The 22,563-nt window shown below is 34.7% G+C and overlaps 1 protein-coding gene across 3 annotated transcripts; it reads right to left on the bottom strand.

The window, feature by feature from the left end:
• Positions 1-152: 152 nt before the first annotated feature.
• Positions 153-21,465, bottom strand: LOC122017730 (diacylglycerol kinase 4-like). 3 transcript variants are annotated; one of them, XM_042575409.1, is made up of 11 exons: positions 21,295-21,465; positions 20,924-21,061; positions 20,756-20,841; positions 18,533-18,620; positions 16,992-17,067; positions 5,674-5,756; positions 3,707-3,777; positions 3,433-3,510; positions 2,353-2,440; positions 1,946-2,062; positions 153-719 (listed from the first exon to the last, which is right to left on the bottom strand). In XM_042575409.1, exons 1-11 carry the CDS (start codon positions 21,448-21,450, stop codon positions 561-563), a joined length of 1,140 nt encoding a protein of 379 aa, XP_042431343.1. In that variant the 5' UTR covers positions 21,451-21,465; the 3' UTR covers positions 153-560. The 3 variants fall into 3 exon arrangements, with proteins under 3 accessions (XP_042431343.1, XP_042431344.1, XP_042431345.1); XM_042575410.1 differs by lacking the exons at positions 20,756-20,841; positions 20,924-21,061; positions 21,295-21,465 and adding exons at positions 18,720-18,737; positions 18,843-18,893; positions 18,989-20,740; XM_042575411.1 differs by lacking the exons at positions 20,756-20,841; positions 20,924-21,061; positions 21,295-21,465 and adding exons at positions 18,720-18,737; positions 18,843-20,740.
• Positions 21,466-22,563: the final 1,098 nt, after the last annotated feature.

Genomic DNA, 22,563 nt, shown 5'->3' with positions numbered 1-22,563 from the left:
GTTGTAACTAAATGGGATAATAAAATAGATTACATGCATAATCATGGATGTTAAAAAGGTGTATTCCTACAGTAGCTAGCCATTGTTTTCTTCAGACGAATTCTTATTAGCATAGTAAATACTGAAAACCCAAAGGGAATTTAGATCACATATGGACACACCAAATTCACCATCTTGATTAGAAAATAGAGAAAACAATCCTCTAACAAATAATAATACCAAACATGGACAATGTTCGTAGGCAAATTAGCTGGTCTTCTTCATCAATCCAGCACTTGGCACGACTATTTGCATCATAACCTATTTTACATAGATACATGTCAAAAAGACCGGGGGAAAAGTGGCCGGACTGAGCCTCAGTGCTAAATTGCATCACACTTTCAGAGTTCTGCACATCAATTAGAACAATCCTATATGCAATAAGATCAGCTACTTCCTCCATCCTCAAGGAGTCTGATAAAAAAATCAAAAAGAATATCACAAGATTAGAGTGACTAATGCTATGGAGCTTCTGGTCACCATTGAGATGGGGCTCATGGAGTCTGAAGCAGGAGGAGATACTATTTTCCATTTATCATGCGTGATTGAAAGGGAACCCTCTTTATCTTGAGAAATGTGGAGTGCTCCCTGTTTAAAGGATGTTTCCATGGCTCTCCGTCTGTTTGCAAATAAGCTCTGTTCCAGTCACCACCTCGCAATTCCAACTTGACAGCAGCAGCCTGTTACAATGGTTTGTTAGATGGAGTTCTAGATCATATCCATGATTAGGTGCAAATTTTCTTCAAGATAAATTTTTAATCTCATATATATATATAATGAATTCAACAAAAACTTGATAGAGGTTTCACTTGTATTACTTTTCACGTTCATCATCCTTCGGGAGTCACTAACAGCCAATGGCAAACATAATAGAGAAACAAAACACTAATGCTTAGTGTTTACCACACAACATCCCAAGAATTTCAGGTGGCAGAGAGATGATCATGTAAATTCAACTTGGTAATAAAGTGCTTGGTTTGGTATATGAAACTTAAATTGTGAATTATGAATCACACTTGTCCACAACTTCCTACTTTCATGATAAGAACCTATCTTATTTTCATCCATATCACTCAGTTTCCTCATCCTACGTGGATCATAATTGTACAACAACATTTTGTATGCACTCATGACTGACCAAAATGAAATTGTAAAACTAATATATGACTGCTGCATGATGTAAAGTGTTTTAGGTAGAAAAGGAATAGCTACATATTCCAACTTAGAAAGTGATTGGTATCACAACTCCAATTGGCCCTTTCACTTATTATGACAGCAATAAATAACACATAAATCTCAATTATTTCAAGTCACACCCTGAATATTTTTCCAACAATTAAATAATTAACACTATCCAAGATCTTACCTTTGGCAAACAAGAAATAACAGCTATAGATGTCGCACAGATAAAAGACAATAGAACAAGTTGGTAGAAATATAATATAAAATGGAAACTTGACTCTGTCTAACATGCTAGTTAAGAATTTTTTTTCTTTTTCAAATCAGGTGGGTTCAGGTTTTTATATAAAGCTGAAAGCAACCTGTCAGCCCAGCCTGAATTTATTTAAGTAATAAATAAAAATACATATTTAATTACAAAGAACTCTGAGAGTTTGCATTAACTGATATCAATATCTTCCAGTTCCAAGACTGACCTAACCTAGCTAAATCTACACTGATAGCTAAGAGTTTGTTGCACTTTATATTAATAATTCGTGCCAGTCAGTGCTCTCAAATGATATTTATTTCTAGGGAAATACACATCCAGTAGAATTGAATTAAATACATGCTAGTAGCAGCAAAGGCTTCATGATCCAGTAACCCTAATGGGAATGAGAAATTCCAGATATATAGCAACAATATCATTATGTTGTGACAGTTTAAATGGTTGAGACAGAAATGGTACTTGAGCAATGTGTACAGCAGAGATAATTTCCACCATAACCATGGAAGCATGCCATCCTTGCTTCATTCCGAATATCTCGAGCAGCCCATCATCCGCTCGAGCCTCATAAAACCTTCGCTGAGAAAGAAAATAATGGCAAATATCTGTGAATACTCAGTGCATAAAAGTATTTCAGGAGCAAATTGTAAGACATCATTTATGTCTTGTGGTCTTTTAAACACTGTAGATTTACATTTTTATTTCAATTATATAAATTTTAAAGAGAGCAATGAATCTAATTTATGAACTTCCACTATCAACACAGAACACAACTCCATCTACATGTGAACTACTATTGTAAGGAAAATTTCCTAGAGAAAAAAAAAACATCGAAACAGTACAATTTCATATAGATGAGTAATATCAACCTGATCAAGATATTCAGGAGTAGGATGTCCCCATGGATGGCTTCCACTTCCATAGCTGTCCAGATTTAGAAGCACAAGGGACCTAACACTGTAGCAAATGTGTCCATTGCAGAATTATCTCCTTGACCAGTTGAATAAATAAGTTCTGCATGTCAGCTAGGAGAGAAATTGCACTAACAGCATCCTTCCATGCTGAGTTTTTTTTTAGCAAGAAAACTAATGTATCAATTAGAAGGTTACTATGTGAGTTCAAAAGAAGACATTTTCAAAATTCTTAACTCAATAGAATCTAGAAACTAAAGATGCAGCAAAGCATGCTAAATCAAGTTCTGAAATTTCCACATTGTATAGTACACAAGGAAAATCCAGTAGTGAACAGGCAATATCCGTTCGAGACAAAGCTTGATAAAATGGTACATTTACTAAAGTATGACAGAATTTAGTCATACATGGTGAGTTGTGGGTTTCCAAAGGGCCCTTATGAGCTTAGATGAATAAGCTACTAGTAATTTTAACTTAGGGACTAGTGCTTGGGTCTGACAAGTTAATAGGAAAATTTTCTAATTATCAAAGCAAATCTAACAGTGCGCAAGGAGAGGTAGTCAAAAGGTTGTTTGTGTAACCATACAATCACCGTTATACCTCACACACATGATTAAAGATAGGCTGTGTATGTGTTAGACTTGACACTCCAGTTTAGCCCATATGGCAAATTGTGGATTAATAAAGACAATTTATAAGCTTTGATTAGCAAGCTAATGTAAACTTCATCTTAAGCATTTTTGAGCTGGTGGTTAGCTTGACAAGTAGAATTAGAATGCATAATAACCAATTATGCAAAAAATAGAAAATATAATAACCCATTATTGCTCAGTTAATGCACAAATACAAGACATATTTCTAATGAAAGAAAAATATGGTTCAATATGTTTAAATGAATAAAGGCTCCAATTCCCACAAAAAACTAAAATTAAACTCCATGATCATCAATATTAATAAGTGAAGAAAGATTACAACATGATCACTTGAACATTGCCACAGTAAATTAGATAGGCAATAAAAATAACAAAGTATAATCACCTAGCAGGTATTGGAATCTTCTCCCATTCTTTATTGCTAACCTTTTTGATATAAAGGGATAAAATGTTTTTAAGCCCCCTGCATTTGAAACAATATCAACTTATTGAATTTCTATGGGCAGAAATATTGTCACACATGAACAACAAGAACAAAACAGAAGACCCATTTCAATATGAATATAGATCAGTCATTCCAAGTTAGAAAATTAATCACTTTTTGTTACAGGAAAAAAAAATCAAGCAAACATTTTTTTAAAGTATGTGCTATAACTGACCTCAGATTTGGAGTTTTCACACATGGTGTAAAGAACCAACCTTGTGTGCAGCTATATCCACCATAAATCAACTGCGAAACAAAGGCTGTTTGTTACATTTGACTACCGTCAAAATATTATTCATTTTAATAATTGAGAAGGAATAATGCTTAAACTGTATCATTAATATCAAATTATTGTTAATACATCATATAAATAACAAATCATATTGTTGATATAGAATCAGTAAATGTTAAAGTATGTTATAACAAATAGTGTGTATGTGTGTGTATTAAAAAGATTACTAAACAAAAATAGATTATTAATATATGTTTGTAAACAAAATGATTTTATTCCCATATTATAAGATTTAGTCAGACCCTAATTGCGTGCAGGTAGAGTTTTAGCTAAAGGAAAGGGAAATTTTGGGTTGTTGACCAAGAGAGGTAGCTAACTTCTCTCTTGACCCACAGTGAAGAAATGAAATTTAGAGTCAAATGACAGCAAGGTTGGCTCAATGATCCTAAGTTCATGATAAATCTAGAGTTGGGGCAAGGGTGGACAATTTAAGCAAATGATAAAGACTATCCCTCCAATGCTAGTTCACTAGGAATCAAGTTGGGATAGTCGAAAAGGCCTTCGTTCAACATTTTCAAATGCATTCTAATATGACCAGATTTTAACCTGATTCCATCTAATCTGATCTCGGTTTCACCAAATCACAATTTATTTTCTTCAATTGGTAGTGAACTATCTAATTTTAGCCAATTTCACTAGGGATATGTATGATTCATGGAAAATTCCATTTTTCTATTTTTTTCAGAAAAAAATGAAATTTGAAAATGAATATGAAGAAAATTAGAAAAATGTTAAACAACTTTTTCACGCCATTGTAGAATAAAATTAATTTTAAAACCAAAAAATGCTGGTTGCCAAAGAAACGAAAGATTTATTATGAAAAATAACATGGAAAATAGAAAATAATGAACTAACTCTCAATCCAAACAAGATGTCAATTTCTTGGAAAAAATTGAATCAACCTTTGCAAATACTGATTGATCAGCTAGAGTGATATATAGGTATTAGCTGATTCTGGCAACCACCTCCTTACCTTTACCCACTTTGTCAATTTTACTTGAACATTCCAACAATCAATGTCTGGAAAATGATAAATCATCATGAGTCAAAATATCGAGTATCATTTCGAACAAGAGTTTCAATCTTCAATCAAAATGGTATATAGTATCGATATGATGTTTTGTTAACACTTCGGCATGCTGTCTGAGCGTTCTGAGTTCAACTCAAATGAGTTTAAATTCAAAAATTCACTTCCACTAAACTCATTTACCCCCACATATAAAGTAGTGGTAGTTATAAAATCAATTGAATTATAATTTTAAAATAATAAGTTAGCAAGATTTAAGAAGTATCTCAACTAATGGCTACACCTACCAAATACCAAAAAATGAACATTGTCAATCTGACGACAGCATTGGCTCTTATAACTTCATATTAAAATTAATCTCGTAACTTTCTATGACCTATTAAATAATACTCCTAGGATATCAGATATTAGAATTGATTACTCCACATATCCATAAATATATCTCAGTTAACCACCCACCAAGAGCTGATCTTTAATTGGCACATTAAAACTAGAATGGGTATAGGTACAAGATTACGAATGCATCTTAGTTTCTCCAACTTTAACATCACTCCTTTTGCTACTATGATACTCCAACTAGTGCAACTTAGTTTCCAATCTTTAGCAAAAATTAGCATGATGAAAAAAATACAGTATGAAAAAAACTCAGATAATAATTGGAATATGGATTAGGCCTTGTTATCTAGTTTTTAATCACTATTTCTCGTTTTAAAGTGACACTATTAATTTACTAAACGCATCACAATTACAATTATTTATCCATAACAAAATATGTTCTATCTGATTCGAATGCAATGTAATAAAGACATAAATATGAACCTACTTTATTTGAAATTGGACCTTGTGCAAGGTATGGCCTTGTGTTACGTAAATGGTGAAAGCCATAGGCAACTTGGGCATCCATTCCTGTATTGTAACAAATTGAAAAGAATTAGGATCTGCAAGCATCTAATAGATGGAATACATGACTACATAACATGTTAGGGCATTGTATGAGCTAGAGGGGGGGTGTGAATAGCTTGCTTCGCTTCTGCAAACTTGATGTTGCAGTGGAAAACTTGAAGCGAAGACTCCACAATGCTAACACTGGGATTTTACTTGGTATCCACCTCCTTGAGACAACTAATCAAAGGGTTCACTCCTCACGCTCACAACTCCACTATGAATGTTACCTTCTCGAAATCTTTCCGGAGACAGAGAAGTCTTATACAAGCTGTTCTTACAAGAACACGACAAGAAAACGACTTGCTCTTTTCTGTCTTTGGATTGTCCCTTGGTGGTAGAAAATACAGCAACACATGTCTCCCAAACCCTCAAGAATTGAATGCTTCAAATGTTCACGAACTCCCCTTTTCTAGGATTACTTTCAGGACAGAAAACGCCTCCCAATCGATTGACCTTACCCCCAATCAATTGTCATGTCAGATCGACCGTTCAAAACCTGTAGAATGATTTTTTTCGCCTGACCGATCGATTGGCCTAATTAATTCCAAGGCTTTCTATTCTCACGTGAAAATACCTCCAATCGATTGCTTTAGCCCCTAATTGATTCCAAACCTTTCTGTTCGCAGAGAGAACACTGCCCAATCGATTGCCCTAATCGATGGGCATTGCTGGGATCGATTACCTTAATCAATTCGAGCCCCTTCTGTTATCGCGAATCAACCTCCCAATCGATTACCACCAATAGATTGGTGTTGCTTCAATTGATTATGTCAATCGACCTGAGCAGCAAAATCCAAAAGTTCGGGTTTAGAGTTTGCGAATCGATTGACACATCACCCCAATCGATTGATAACCCTAAATTCAACCTTTCCAATTTTGAATTCGCGTCTTGTCTAATATCCGGTTGACCTCAACCTACTAAGACTTCCTCTACCCAACATTGAGTCATCCATGACCAATTGAGACTTCCTGTTGCCTAGCATCTAGTCATCCTTGATCTGCCAGGGCTTCCTCACCAAGTGTCTGATCCTCCTTGACCCACTTAGACTTTCCCTTGCCAACCTTCCCGTTGGACTTCCACCATCTAGCCACGTTAGAACTTTCATTGCCTAGTTCTCAACTAAGTCTTCTACCACCTAGTCCCGCCAGGACTTTCATTTTCTAGTTCCTAACTAGATCTGTCACCGCCTAGCTCCGCTAAAACTTTCCGTTGTCTAATATCCTATTAGGACTTTCCTAGTCAAGTATCTGATCCTCCGTTGACCTACTTGACTTCTCTCTATCACATTGTCAAACATTGAAACTCAAGCTTGGGCCAATCCGAGCTTAGTCAAACTTATCAACCTTGACCCGAGAATGATTGCACTAACAATTTCCCCCTTTTTAATGTTTAACAATATGATTAAGTTAGGCTAACTCATATTAGCCCAACTTCCTTCTTCATCTCATGCCAAAGCATAAATGAGAGTTTTCTAACTTAAACATTACATTCTCCCCCTTTGACAAGCATCAAAAATCTTCTTCCAAGATTAATTCCTATTATCACAATGAAGGTTCCCAACCTTTCATTGTTTTCAAATGCTAAACCTTGAGCATTTTTCAAATTTTCTCTTTTCTTATTCAAATCATGCCTTTAAGGTGAAACTCCCCCTCAAAGTATGCTCCAACTTCTATCATTGCACCAATAATGATTTGGAGTTCCTAAACCTTTAAAAAATCCCAAAATTGAAGTCATAAGGTTAAAAATTCAACCTTGAATCTAAACCTCCTCCTTAAGTCCAAATTAGTCCCCTTTAACCATTCCATTCTCATTTTCACCCAGAAAATTACCCTTAAATACTTATCCAAGCATTTCATGGGGATAGGAATAGTTAAAATACTTAAATACAGCTTAATCCACTGGAATAAACTCATTTAAGCAAAAACAACAATTATTAATCGATTGATATCTGACACCAATCGATTTCGGCCCATGTTAATCGATTGGCATGAGTTGTCAATTGACTACTGCATGTGCTAATTGATTGACAACAATGCCCTTACTAATTTCTCAAATATGATTTCTGCCCAAAATTCAGAAATTCATAATTAATTCTATGATATTTGAAAAGTCATGAAATTTTGTGTAAACATTACTTATGTCATATACTATTAGGGAAAAATAGTTTTCTATGAAAATATATCTCATTTTCAAAGAATGATCCAAAATTGAAAACCATTGGAAATTTTAATGTTTCACTCTAACTTTGTATTTAATTAATATATAGTGATTTCTAACAACAAATAAACTTCACCAAGGTTTTCCAAAGCATTTTGAAATCATTTTCAAAACAAATTTCCAACCACGATCTTTGGGCTAAATGCACATGACTTACACATTTGCTTTCCCCATGATTGGACTTCACAAAATCCATGTATTTTGATAAAACTTATACTCAAATAGATGCATTAAATCAATATCTTGAGTTTTGCTCATCCTCTTAACATCTCACATCTAATATGTCTCAATACACATACAAGTCATCCTATGATCTTGCGAGATGTAAAGTTAGGTTTTTCATAATCAAAGGAGCATGCATCTCTAGATAGACATTTTAACTTTGATCATCCTACCTAAGATGTAAATTAATATCATTTTCCTTAATTACAAGAAATTAAAGCAATGCATGATAATGAATATATCATATATCAAATGCATAATTTTTCAAAAGAAAATTCATCATATTTAAATGATGCATGTAAGATATGGCATGTGTCAAAATACTAACACTATAATATCATGTCAAGATGAATGAATAATATGATGTCAAAACATGACAATTATAGCACAAAGAAAATACCTAGATTTTCATCTAAGTTCTAATAACTAATCACTATACCCAAAACATGATTTGGCATATACGGCCCTATCTCCCTTGAATGTGTCAAATCCCAACTCAACACACTTTTAACTTTTATCCTATTTGTGCCAATTTGATTAATCTCAATGCCTCAAATTTTATTAGCACATTTTAAACTCTTCAAGAGTAAAAATTAAATTTCTATTTTCAAGATATCATAATACCTTGAAAATGCCCTGAAATACCAACTTTATTATGGTTGGGTTAATTACCCTTCCAATTAGAGTTGACACACTCTAAACCTATTTAGTATAAAGATATCACATTCTTAGGAACTCAATACCTATTGGTACGGGTGTACTAGGTACTCATTAGAGATAACTTCCCTAGAAACCTTAATAACTTTCCTAGGCTTCTTAGAAGCTTTAGTCATGCTAATTTCCTCAAGGTCAACACTAGGGATAACTTCCCTTATAATATGGAACTCTATGAGGTTTATATCCCAAACCTTTCTTGCTCTTAGATAGCTCTTGTCTACCAAAACTTAGGTTTTGTTTCTTGGATCCTTTGACATTATTTGTCATTTTCTCTATGATCTTCTCTAGTTTTTCAAGTCTTGACCTCAAAACTTGGTTTTCATTCCTTAAATCCTTAAACTTAGATTTTCCATGATTTCCTTGAGCATTTTTCCTTGAACGGGAGCCTTGGCGCAACGGTAAAGTTGTTGTCATGTGACCAAAAGGTCATGGGTTCGAATCCTAGAAACAACCTCTTGCAAAAAGCAGGGTAAATCTGCGTACAATGGATCCTTCCCTAGGACCCTACATGACTGGAGCTTCGTGCACCGGCTGCCTTTTTTTTCCTTGAGCGTTTTTCTTTCTAGGCATATATCTAACTTTCTTAGCATATATCTAACTTTCTTAGGGTTCTTACCTAACTCATTTTCTACCTTTATATTATTAGGTAAGGTTAGTTTAGCATAATATAACTTGTAATTTTCCTTAGGATTGTCGTGCTTTCTATTTTCATGATAAACAACACTAAAATGACAATATTTATTTCTAGCATGCTTTTTATATTGAAATGAGGAAATGACATTAATTAATGACACCTTAGTTTTGCTCTTAGAAGTTTTCCCTTGATTTGAGCTTCCTCCTTTGTTTTTTACTTGAAAGCAATGTTCTAAAATGCGGGCTAGGCGGCCGCCTAGGCGCCGCCTAGTCGCTGTGCGGCAGCAAGCCGCGCCGGAAAACCCCCAGGTGGGTGACCTAGGCGGCCCAGCCGCCTAGGCGGCTCTCGGCAGCCATAGGTGGCCCTCGGCGGGCCTCCGCGCTGTTATTTAGGTTTAATGTTTTGTTCGAAATTTCCTGTTTGCGTGTTTACGTCTTCGTCGTCTTTCAGCGTCGCTTCGTTTCTCTCATCGTCACTGCGTCGTCCTGCGTCGAAGGCTTCGTCGCTCCGGGGCTTGGTAAGTTTTTACGTTTTTTGTTTCTTACGTTATGTTAAGTTTTTTTATTCCTGTTGATTCATCGTCGCGGCACGTCTCCGGCGACGCCGGACGCGTCCGCGGCGCTGGAAGCGTTCCGCGACGCTTCCAGCGCCGTCGGAAGCTACGTCGGACTTCGCCGGACGCGCCGGACACGTCCGGCGGAGCTTCCGGCTGCGCCGGAGGCCTCCCACAAGGCGCCGGTGGCGTCCGCCGTCGCGCGAGTCGCGAGTCTCGCGACAGAGAGAAGACAACGTTTTTTTTTTATTTTTTTTAGATTTAACAAATTCAAACAATTCCTAACAGGGATAATTTCAATAATATGGTTGGTTCGTAAAGCCTAATAAAATTAGGATCCAATTAAATATATTTAAAATTTATTTTTTTAATAAATGTTATTAATTTATATAAAACAAATTTAAATATATAAAATTCCATTATTAATTTTATAATTTATATAATAAGATTTTAATATATAAATAATATATTTAATTTTTTAAATAAATAATATTAAATATTAATTTATATATTAACAGATTTAAAAATTATAATAAATATTATCATTTATCAGATTTAAAATATAAAAAATATTTAAAATTTTAAAAAATATAATACATATTATTAATTTATATAAATCATATTTATAAATTTTATATATTATTAATTTATATTAATCGAATTTATAAATATTAAAATTATATTAAAATTTTAAAAATCCTAATAAATATTATTAAATTATATAAATCAGTTTTAAAAATATGAAAATAAAATTAAAATTTTAAAAATTCTAATAAATATTATTAATTTATATAAATCAGTTTTAAAAATATGAAAATAAAATTAAAATTTTAAAAATTCCAATAAATAATAAATATTATTATTTTATAATTTATATATAAAAGTATAAAATATTATAATTTATTTTAAAAATAAAGTAATAAAACAGATTTAAAAATATAAAAAAAATATATTTAAAATTTAATTTATTTAAACAAATATCTAATAAATTTTATTAATTAGATTAAGATATATAAAAAAATATTCTCAGACTTGTTAGTGACTTAATGTTATTGAAATATTTTGTATTGTATGCCCGTATGGTGTAATTAAATTTTATTATCATGTTATGTCTTGTTAGTTGTTACTTGTTAATATATATAATATTTTCAGATTATATCTGTTATCAATGGCAAGCAATCCATCTTCGACAGCATCTGTCACTCAACCTGAATCCGGGATTCTTAGAAAAAAGTCAAATGACATCGGATGGGAGTTTGGAATATTGATTGATCCTAAGAATCTCGACAAAATTAAATGTAAGTTATGTGGAAAAACAATGTCAGGGGGAGTGTATAGGATAAAGTAGCACATTGGAAATATACCTGGAAATGTATCTGGTTGTCGAAAAGCATCTCAAGAAGACAAAAATAAGTGCAAACAGGCTATTTTAGAAGGGAGGAACAGAAAGAAGAACAAAATAATGGAAGAACAAAGTTGTAGAGCAGAGGTGGCTATTTCTCTAGATGAAGAAGGTCTTGAAATTGAAGAGATGGATGGAATTAAAAAACCTCTTCCACTTGGCCCCATGGATAGATATGCATCGGCAATTGATCCAGAAAATGCAGGCTCCAGTGGAAGTAATATTTCGCTCCATATTAGTTTGTGTATTTGAAGTTGAAGGTGAAAAAAAAAATCCACCTAGGAGTTGGGTAGCGGGTGATCACCCGCCTACCGCCTAGCGCTAGAACATTGGTCAATTTGTACCAAGATTCAAGCCTCCAACTCAAATATCAACTTAGGGAGCCATTATTGAAAGTCGAAGTTGAAAAAACAAAACAACTGCTGAAGAAACATGAAGAAGAATTGGCAAAGAATGGGTGCTCGATCATGATAGATGCATGGAGTGATAGAAAAAAAAGAAGTATCTTAAATTTGTCTGTTAATTGCAAGGAGAGTACTACATTTATAAAATCTAAGGAGTTTTCAGACGAGGCAGCTGAACTTATTTTTGAGTATGTTGACAAGTGTATTGAATAAGTAGGAGCTCATAATATTGTTCATATTATAACAGGCAATGCCACCAACAATATAGTTGTCGCTAAATTGATGAGAGAAAAACGACCTGGGATCTTTTAGAGTTCATGTGCAACTCACACTATTAATCTCATGCTTGAAAGTATTGGCAAACTTCCACGATATAAAAAGGTGATTGAGCAATCCAAGGCTTTTACCATTTTCATCTATGCTCACCATAAGACTTTATCATTGATGAGAAGTTTCACGAAGAAGAGAGACATAGTTTGACCAGGAGTTACCAGGTTTGCATCAAATTTCCTCACATTGCAAAGTTTGATTGAAAAAAAAGCTAGTTTAAGGGCCATGTTTACAAGTGATATGTGGGAGAAATGTAAATGGTCAAAAACAAACAAAGGAAAATTGGCTTATTCTACAGTGATGAGCATGAGTTTTTGGAATGGTGTGACACTGTGTTTAAAAATATTTGCTCCTTTGATAAGAGTTCTTCGATTGGTAGATGGAGATAGAAAGCCATCGATGGGGTTTCTATATGGGGAGCTTCTTCAAGCTAAAGAAGATATCAAGGTGGCTCTGAATAACGTGGAATCAAATTATCAGCCTATCATAGTCATTATTGAGTCAAAAATGAAGGATAGACTTGATACATCATTGCATACCACTGCATTTTTGTTGAATCCTTATTTTTACTACAGATTTTATTGCTCTTTATGAGGAGGTCGCGATGGGGATTTTTGAATGCATGGAAACTTTGCATGCCAATGAGTTAGATCTACAAGATACAATTATTAACAAGGAATTTCCAAAATATAGAAATAAGACTGGGTTATTTGGAAAAACATTGGCAGCAAAAGCATGTGAAAAAAATGATGATACATTTGATCCATGTGCATGGTGGAGTACATACGATGCTCACACACCTAACTTGCTAAGGGTGGCATTGAGGATACTTTCATTAACTACAAATTCATCTGGGTGTGAAAGAAATTGGAGTACATTTGAAGGAATAAGTTTTAAACTTTCAGTCTACTCTTTAATTAAATTAGTTATAATTTTTAACGTCTATACTTTATATTCAGGTACTGACTATAGTATTTACTTTCTCTGTTTTTTTTAGATTCACACAAAGAAAAGAAATAGGTTGGATGCCAACAGGTTGAACAATCTAGTATTTGTCCAATTTAATACTAGATTGTTGAACAAACAAAAAAGAGAAAAAGAAAGAAATGTTGATGTCCTTCTTGCAAAAGATGCTTCAAATGCACTAGGTTGGATTGTGGATGGTGGGGAAGATGATGAAGTTGAACTAGGTTCCGGGCTCACTTGGCAAATGGTTGATGAAGCAAGTGGAGCAGATGAAAATCTGCAACCCCGAAGAAGCTCTAGAGTGAGAGAACTTCATGAAGATGATTTTGAATCCGAAGAAGAAGACGAGGATCACAATAATGATATTGAGTTTGTGTCCGATGAAGAACAAGTTATTGAAAATTATGGAGAAGAAGAAGCAGAATAAATATGAGTCTATGAGATATTATTAGTTGTGTAATTTTGAACTCATTTTGTTAAGACATGATTTATGTTATTTAACAATTATATTTTACTTAGTGGTTACTAGTTCACAATGCATTGTAATCTTGAATTGAACTATTGCTTCTATTTTCTAATGTTCTACTTCTACTGTTTACTATATGATTATGATAACTTACTGCATGCTCTATTGTTTAACTGTTTCTTTTACTCATATTTACTGAGTCTAGTATATTTCCTTTGCACAAAACTATTAGTTTTCTTTTATAGTTTTTCATTTTTTGGTATTGGAAAGTATGTATTTATTTCAGCATACATAGTTAGATCTTCATTGCTATGAAATTGTTTAAGACAACATTTAGATTTGCATATGACATTGTCCACAGTCCACATGAAACAAGGGATACCGAGGAATCCGCCTAGCGGCGCCTAGTCCCCGCCTAGGCGGCCTAGGCGCTAGGTGCTGGTCTGCCGCCCGATTAGCGCCTAGCGAATTTTAGAACCTTGCTTGAAAGTCTCCTTTTTGGACATTGATTTTGATAATGTCCTTTTTGATTGCACAAGAAGCACGCAATGTGCTCTTTGCTCTTTTGTACCAAGGTTTTGGTCTCTTTAGATTTTTCCTTCACCTTGGGTGGCATTTGAACCTTCTTCTTCATTAAATTGGGACACTTGCTCTTATAGTGTCATTTCTCCCTATACTCAAAGCACATTATATGATCTTTATTTTTACAAATTGAAATAGTTATACCTTCATGATTTATGCTCTCTTGACTTGTAGAGGCGGAACATTCATTGTCTTTATTGGCTTCGAAAGTTGAGACACCTCGTTCCGGTGTCAATGAGCTTTCCCCCTCAATCCTTGAGGTAGATGTCTTTTCAATTTCATTCTCGGATGTTGAATGTCTCCCAACCTCTGAATCCTCATGTACTTGAAATAAAGAGTTTCCCTCTTTACCTTTTTCATTACTTTGCATTGAGGGTGGATCTTCATGAAGCTTGACCAACTTACTCCATAATTCGCTTGCATCCTTGTAGTTACCTATCTTACACAAGATATTATTAGGAATTAAACTAACCAAAATTTTGATTAACTTGTCGTTTATTTTGGATTTTTGGAGTTGTTCCTCGATCCACTTCTTCTTGAGGAGTTTTTCATTACTATCTATTGGGGCTTCAAATCCCACCATTAGAGCAAACCATTGCTCTATGTTCATCATGAAACTCTCAACTCTAGCCTTCCATTAGTGAATCCTCCCAATCTGAAAGGTGGAGACGCTCGGATATCATATCTGAATCCATCTCGGGATCCATTTTGAAGTTGAGCTCCTCCTTGATTTGTTGATAATTAGGGCTCAAACTTTCACTATTTTCTTCTTCCTCTAGCTCTTGATTCTTCCGGCGGTTAGGCTGATGAAGAGCGGTCTCGCTATGATACCATTTATTATTAGAACACGTATGAGCTAGAGGGGGTTGAATAGCTCACTTTGCTTTTTTCAAACTTGATGTTGTAGCGAAAAACTTGAAACGAAGACTCCACAATGCTAGCACTTGGATTTAATTTAGTATCTACCTCCTTGAGGTGATTAATCCAAGGATCCACTCCTCATACTCAATTCCACTATGAATGTCTCCTTCTCGGAAACTTTCAGGAGGCGAAGAAGCCTCATACAAGCTGTTCTTACAAGAACACAACAAGAAAATGAGAATGCAAATTCAATCAAAAATGACTTTACAACAATGAGACTTATTTTGGATTGCCTCTTGGTTGTAGGAAATGCAGCAGCACTTGTCTCCCAAACCCTCAAGAACTGGCTGCTTCAAATGTCCACAAACTCCCCTTTTCTAAGGTTACTTTCGGGTTAGAAAACGCCTCCCAATTGATTGGTCTTACCCTCAATTGATTGTCACGTTAGATCGACCATTCAAAACCTACAGAACGCTTCTTTTTTGCCCGACTAATCGATTGGTTAGCCTCTAATCGATTGCCCCAATCGATTCCGAGGCTTTCTGTTCTCACGCGAAAATACCTCCAATCGATTAACCTAATCGATTGCTTAAGCCCCCAATTGATTCCAGGTCTTTTTGTTCGCGCAAAGAACACTACCTAATCAATTGCCCTAATCGATTAGCATTGCTAGGATCGATTGCCTCAATCGATTCCAGTCCCTTATATTTTCTTGAATCAACCTTTATGACCAATTGATGGCGCTGCTTCAATCGATTAGGTCAATTGATCGAGTAGCAAAACTCGAAATTTCGGATTTAGAGTTTGCGAATCGATGGACACATTACCCTAATCGATTGATAACCCTAAATTCAACCTTTCCAAAGTTGAATTCGTGTCTTGCCTGTATTTGGTTGATCTCAACCTACTAGGACTTTCTCTGCCCAACATCCAATCATCCGTGATTTGTTAGGACTTTCCGTTACCTAGTATCCGGTCAACCTTGGCCGGTCAGGGCTTCCTCACCAAGTGTCTAGTCCTCCTTGACCCACTTGAACTTTCCCTTGTCAACCTTCCCGTTGAACTTCCACCGCCTAGCCCCGCTAGGACTTCCATTGCCTAGTTCTCAACTAGGTCTTCCATCGCCTAGTCCCGCGAGGACATTCATTGCCTAATTTCCAACTAGGTCTGCACCACCTTGCACCGCTAGGACTTTCCATTGTCCAACCTCTGGTTAGGACTTTCTCCGTCAAGTATCTTGTCCGCCCTTGACCTACTTGACTTCTCTTTACTACATTGTCAAACTTCGAAACTCAAGCTCGGACCAACACAAGCTTAGTCAAACTTGACCCGAGGACGATTGCACCAACATAAAAGGTTAAGCATGCAAATGTATGACAAGATTGCACAAGAAAAAGGAAGGTTATTGATATAAACCGGAAGCAATATCACCATATGATAGCAGTTGAGCTAGACAACACCTTCACAAGATAGTAGAAGAAAGAAAACATTCTGAAAAGTAATAAGTTTAGAGAAACGGACTAAAATAGCACTATAGACAAATTTTGATAGGCGTCATAAAGAAACCAGTTATGACATGATAGTCATCCTACATACAAGAGTGTTAAATAAACCACAATATCCTCATTTTGTGGTCATATCATTCTGCCTGAAAATTCAGAATATAAACAAGGAAGATATCACCCAAATGGTATATTATTTATTCTAAGAGCCTTCCATACTATATGGATTAGAATAAAGATGTTAATTCAGATCCAAGATGGTATCAGTTTCAATTTTCCCCAAAATTTTTCACAACGAAATGAATTGCAAATGAATATTATTAATAAAATTGATCATACCAATGCTCAAGTAGTTGTAGAAGACTCCTTCAAAGCAAGAAATTCTTTCAGGCAATTCTCTTTGGATATCCAGATCCTGTAGAGACAGTAACTTTTCCAAAATATCACCATATATCTTAAATGGTAGCACATTTGAGCAATTACCTTAACTAAGCAGAGGACAAATGAGAAATCATATTTGAATAGACACATACTAAACGCTGCTACTTTGAAGCTAAATATAGCAAACAACCTTAAATTTAAAAAAAAAAACAAAAACAAAAGTGTGTTTGGTAGTAATTGGAATACTAAAAATGAATTGAGTAGAGATAGTCAAACGACTAGTGACTAGAGCTCTAGAAGTAGTAACACTTGGCCTTAATGGAAGTTGAGGATACTTGAAAAGAGAGACAAAAATGTAGTTTGACATAGGCTAAGTGAAGAAAAATAAGTAGCTAACTAGAATAAGTCAACTTGCAGGTGATTGTTGTTTGTAATGGTATTCAACGATTAACAATGCAACAAGTTGTAGCTTTTATGATCCTTAGAAAAATAGTGTCTACTAGAGCTCGTTGGATGAATAATGTTTATGCATCTTTTTTCTATTCTCTTCTACCTTCTTTTGCTAAGCAAGAGATGTAGTTGAATTTTGTGGAACATTTATGCCATTAATCACAACATTCCACAAGCCTTGAGACATGAAGAATGTTTTCCTCATAATGCTCCAATAATCATAGTTTTCACCAGAAAAGATGGGAAGAAGGATAGAAGGTTGGTTGAAAGAGGAGGATGTCATAGTTGAACGAGGAAATGGATGACCCCCAATTACTTTATCAAACTAAGCTTTGATACCACTGTTAGTTTGAAAGGAAGAAGATAGAATATAAAATGGGAACCTTTCTTTAATCAGAATTTGTTTACAAGAGCGTCAAATAGTTTACAGTTGGAAATTAGGAGTGTTGAGGGCTTTTGAATGGAGCTATAGTTGTAGCTGGGTTTCTTGACATTTTAGTTATAAATGCCCACACTAACCCTCTATTTATAGACACTCTCCCCCACCTATGAAGATTCTAGAGAGCCATCTCCTCTTCTCGAGATATTTGAAAATATTTGTTGTGACTTTTCTAGAAATTATACAAGGTAATTGCTTGCTTAATTATGCAAGAAAGTGTTTTAACTCAACAGGTTCATTGGAAAATAGAAATGTTAAATCTAACTTAGACTGGGGGCAAATTCCTGTCATAATAGCAAGGTAAATAAAAGCTAAAACAAGCATATAAAAAAATCTTGAGGAAAATGGTTCTCGCCTTCTGCCCGTTGGATGGCATGCCATAATAGATGTTTCATGTCAATAAAATAAGTATAAACATTTCCTAACCTTGGAACCTGCATATCAGCAACTATAATATACTAACTCAAAACGCACGGAGCCAAGTAATTACCAGAAAGCCTTAGGAGCATAAAAATCAGCATGTATCATGGGAAGTGGACAAATGGAAATTTGCAAAACAAGAAACCACAACTGAATCGTAGATGAAATGAGATCAAGCTTAGCACTGTACCTCGTTGAGATCATACTCTCCTACAGACTTGAGACAATAAGGCAATTGGAGTCCTTGTGTTTCTTGCATTATGATTGTAATGTGCCAACTGCATGATAGGGGAAAAATTTCCATAAGATAATTATCTCAAGAAGGATCAGTTGCTTGTGTAAAATTTGCCAGATTTACTACACCGCTGTTAAGCTACCTTGTGCAGCTTCCCATACTGGATTAGAACGGAAATAAAATGTTAAAAGGTTGTGCAAGGCTAAGAAAACTCATGGTAGTAACAAGTCTGATAGACCAATGTAGGAGAATTTCTAGTCATTACCAATGTAGCATACTTGATATGTTCCATAAGATGGAGGGCCTTTGACAAGAGCTACAGGAAACCAAGCCATGCACAATTCATGAACTAACAAGATTTAGTGATGTTATATTAATGTGGATATCACTGAATAAGCATAGAATAAGCACCATGGTTATAGAAATCATTCCATCTTGCATGATACAAGTGAGATTGTATCATTCTAAGGTGGGATTGAGATGTGGAAAAGTTGGGATGGAAGCACCATGTCAGATATTTCACATTGCTGGCGACAATCCAAGTCAAAGGAGAGTGGAGGCAGCTCTAACACGCAAACTCAGTGAACAGAATGGTAATTAGAAACAAGTACAGATTTTTTTTTTTTTAATACTGAGCTAAAATGGATATATGGCTACTCAAGAAGAAAAAAGATATTCTTATCTTGCAAAAATTAGATGTAGCTCTAATAAATAATAAGATGAGAGAAAGCGGATTGAAATTACAGGGACATGTTCAAAAGGTTTGAACCAATTAATACTAAAGGAACAAGGACTAGAGGGAGACACTGAAATTGTAGATAATCTGTCTAAATATAATTAAACGAAATCTATTATAGAATTCAACTAATAGAAGAGTTGTGAAACCAACACCAAATACTTGGAACCTAAACTACACAGCTTGATGATGCACATAATATCAAATCAATTTATCATCAAAAATATAATCAACATCAGGTTGTATTAATCCATGATATGGGATCAACTACATGAAATCTTATCCTCCATTGAACTCTATATACTATTTCACAACTATGATTCAGATCTGCTATACTACTTCCAATTACGTTAATTGTTCTCTTTGGATATCATGTGAAGAAGACATGATACTGGAATCAAAAGTGCCTAGCAAACAAAACAATTATATAATTTCATGCAACAAAAGATTCTTTTTATGGCACAAAAGAAGAAAGCTGCTTTCAATTAGAATTAAAAGTATTGCAAACAGAGGGAAATGATAAAAATTGTGATAAATGTAACAAAAGGTTATTTAATTGATTTATTAGTGAAATCTTGCATAAAATTCAATGGAGGGATAAGAATCATGTAACAAACCTCAAATAGTTGGAACTACATGGTTTGATGATGATGAAGATATCAAATCAATTTATCACCAAAAAACTAATCGCCACGAAGTCATGATAATCCCATTAATTGGTGTGACTACATGTATCTTATTCTTACTTATGCAAGGCTATTTCAACAGTCATATTAAGATTTCTTAACTATTTCCAATTATCCTAGTCGGAGTTCTCTTTTAGATATCATTTAAGAAGACATGATATTGAAAGAAAAGGTTAAGTTCCTAGTTTATAAAACAAGTCATGCTCTTGAACAATTTTATGCAAAGATTCTCGTTATGGCAAACAAGACGAAAGAGTTCATTTTGCATGCTGAAATGAGAACTATAATTTTTTCCCCCATTTCTCACCTCAGGAATGGGTACTATTTAATGTATTAGCAATCATTTCCAATACCTTGAATCTATCACAGTTGATAAATCCATCACGGATGATATGTGAAAACCACTAGCATTCTTAGTGTACAAAAGGGACCACTATATCACGTAACTTGATATTTGTAGGAAATCAATTGATTTTGTGTGGTCAGGCCACAAGGAAAAAATATATGATTTGAAGAATCATCATCTATTGCATTGAGTTCTATTCAAGAAAATATCGCTAGCAATATTTAAATCATTGGCTAATATTTATCTTAGTCAGCCTCTACCTCTTTCATCTTTCACTCTAATAGATTCAAGATGTTACTGGTCGTCTTTGAACATGTCCAAACCATTTTGACTGGTAGTTAAATATGGTAAACATGAAATTAAAGGAGTTGCACTCTCAATCTTATAATAGAAATAGACAAAATGTTCACCTATCAAGGTTTTGAACAGGATTAGAAATTGCCTTAAGAAGAGATTGTTTCACTGCCGACTTCCATGCAAAAGGGAAGGAGCCACCCTGCATTGGTGTACTATAAGTAAACAAATGTTATTCCAATTAAGCTGGAACAATCAAAGTTAGTGATGTACAAGTCTTTTACCCAACCAAAACTCCTGGAAAGATCATTCCCTGTTCCAAGTGGAATAATACCAGTTGGGGGAACAGGCTCTCTTTTCTGCACGAAAAGTTCACCAAGACTCCCTAAAATCCAACCTACCGTACCATCACCTCCTGCAACCTGCAAAATAAAATAATAAACCAAAATTCATTTGATCAGTAACAGGAAAGAAGCAATCAAACAAATCTTGTGAAATTGCATCAAAGCAAGAATGGAGTCGACAAACAAATAATTTTAATATTTGACTAATATCGACAACATAACAAATTTGGATGTGCAATGATCGAACATGCATCATTGAATCAGATATTCATAAAAAGGTATCAGCAAGATAAACTTGCAGGAAAGCGTACCATAATTCTTAGCTTCTCACGGATGGTCTTTGCATAATCATCGCCAAGAGATGCCAAATTCTCTAAGCAAGTTAAAGCATACTGAACAAAATGAGAAGGTGACGTCTCTGAAAGATCAAAGACCTGGGTTAACATACAAGAAATAGTAAGTGACATGATTTCATGCTCCTAGATATGTTCCTGACCCAAAAAGATATTTATAAAAACAAATTCTAGAACCAAATGCAGTCACAGCACAACATGATCATTCAAACATCCTGAAAAAAAAAATGTGTGTCGGATTGGATAGATTTCAAGATACCAGAACTCTACTTTGCTAGCACAAACCAATCTGGGTGGCAACTCTTATTGGAGATATTGATGGATATTGGGCATTCACTTCCAGTCCCAACCACAAATATGACGAGTATACAAAATCTCATATATTCATGCGAAATTGTATAAAAAATCATACGAAAACATAGAGAAATTTGATTTTTGTCTGTGTGTGTGTGTGTGTGTGCGCGCGCGCGCGCGTGTTTACTTGGATAATACAACAATGTCACAATCCCTGACTAGAGCTAGCGATATGGCTAGCAAATTCTGCTATTCCATAGTAATATAACCGGCAGTTAAGTCTCACTTATGCTAGTAACTTTCCTGTACCCCTCGCACCTTTAAAGTTCAAGCTAACTAATCAACTTCCAATGTTTAGAATCTAATGGATTTCTTACATGCGAGTACTATCCATAGTTTTCTAGATTGGCTGATTCCATTCCGAATCAACTGAGTTGGATAGGTATCTGCTTTTTCCGATCCAATATCTGAGAAATCACTGATAATGAAGAGATTATTCAGTGAAATCATATAGATTAAAAAGAAAATATACTAAAGCAGAAAAAAAACAAAGTTAAGCCACTTTCAAATTGCTCAATTACAAGAGGATGATTTGACTAAGAGAGAAATCTGCTGATTCTTAAAGGTATTGTTTTATTTTGAGAGGCACCAGATTTGTCTTTCCCAGTCAAAAGTTGAAAACGTATAAAAATATCAAAATAGGAAGGACACAATGAGATTAGAAGGAAAATAAATTAATTGCCATCCAAAAGTGGAGAATGTTCTACAAAAAGAAAGGAGACAAATGAGTGACATGTTCTCCTTTTGAATAAGAAAGTTCTGTAACACATCTGTTTTAAAGTGTTTTAGTGTATGTGCTATGACAATAAGTGAGACATTTGATATTCTTTAGGCCATAAATATACTGCACGGTGTATGTACTACCGTGTGTGT

The sequence above is a fragment of the Zingiber officinale genome, chromosome 8B (genome assembly GCF_018446385.1).
Source record: "Zingiber officinale cultivar Zhangliang chromosome 8B, Zo_v1.1, whole genome shotgun sequence".
Lineage (NCBI taxonomy): Eukaryota > Viridiplantae > Streptophyta > Magnoliopsida > Zingiberales > Zingiberaceae > Zingiber > Zingiber officinale.
Note: the sequence above shows the minus strand (reverse complement) of the source record. Positions and strands in the feature narration are given on the sequence as shown.

What these genes read in the sequence shown, in the direction of transcription:
- LOC122017730 (XM_042575409.1), bottom strand. Translation starts at nt 21,450, where the DNA reads ATGTCACTTACTATTTCTTGTATGTTAACCCAGGTCTTTGATCTTTCA. An exon ending in CCTGTTCAAAACCTTGATAG is followed by an intron (nt 18,621 to 20,755) that starts GTGAACATTTTG and finishes CCTATCATGCAG; the next exon opens with TTGGCACATTACAATCATAA. An exon ending in AAGATTCCAATACCTGCTAG is followed by an intron (nt 2,441 to 3,432) that starts GTGATTATACTT and finishes CATTTGCTACAG; the next exon opens with TGTTAGGTCCCTTGTGCTTC.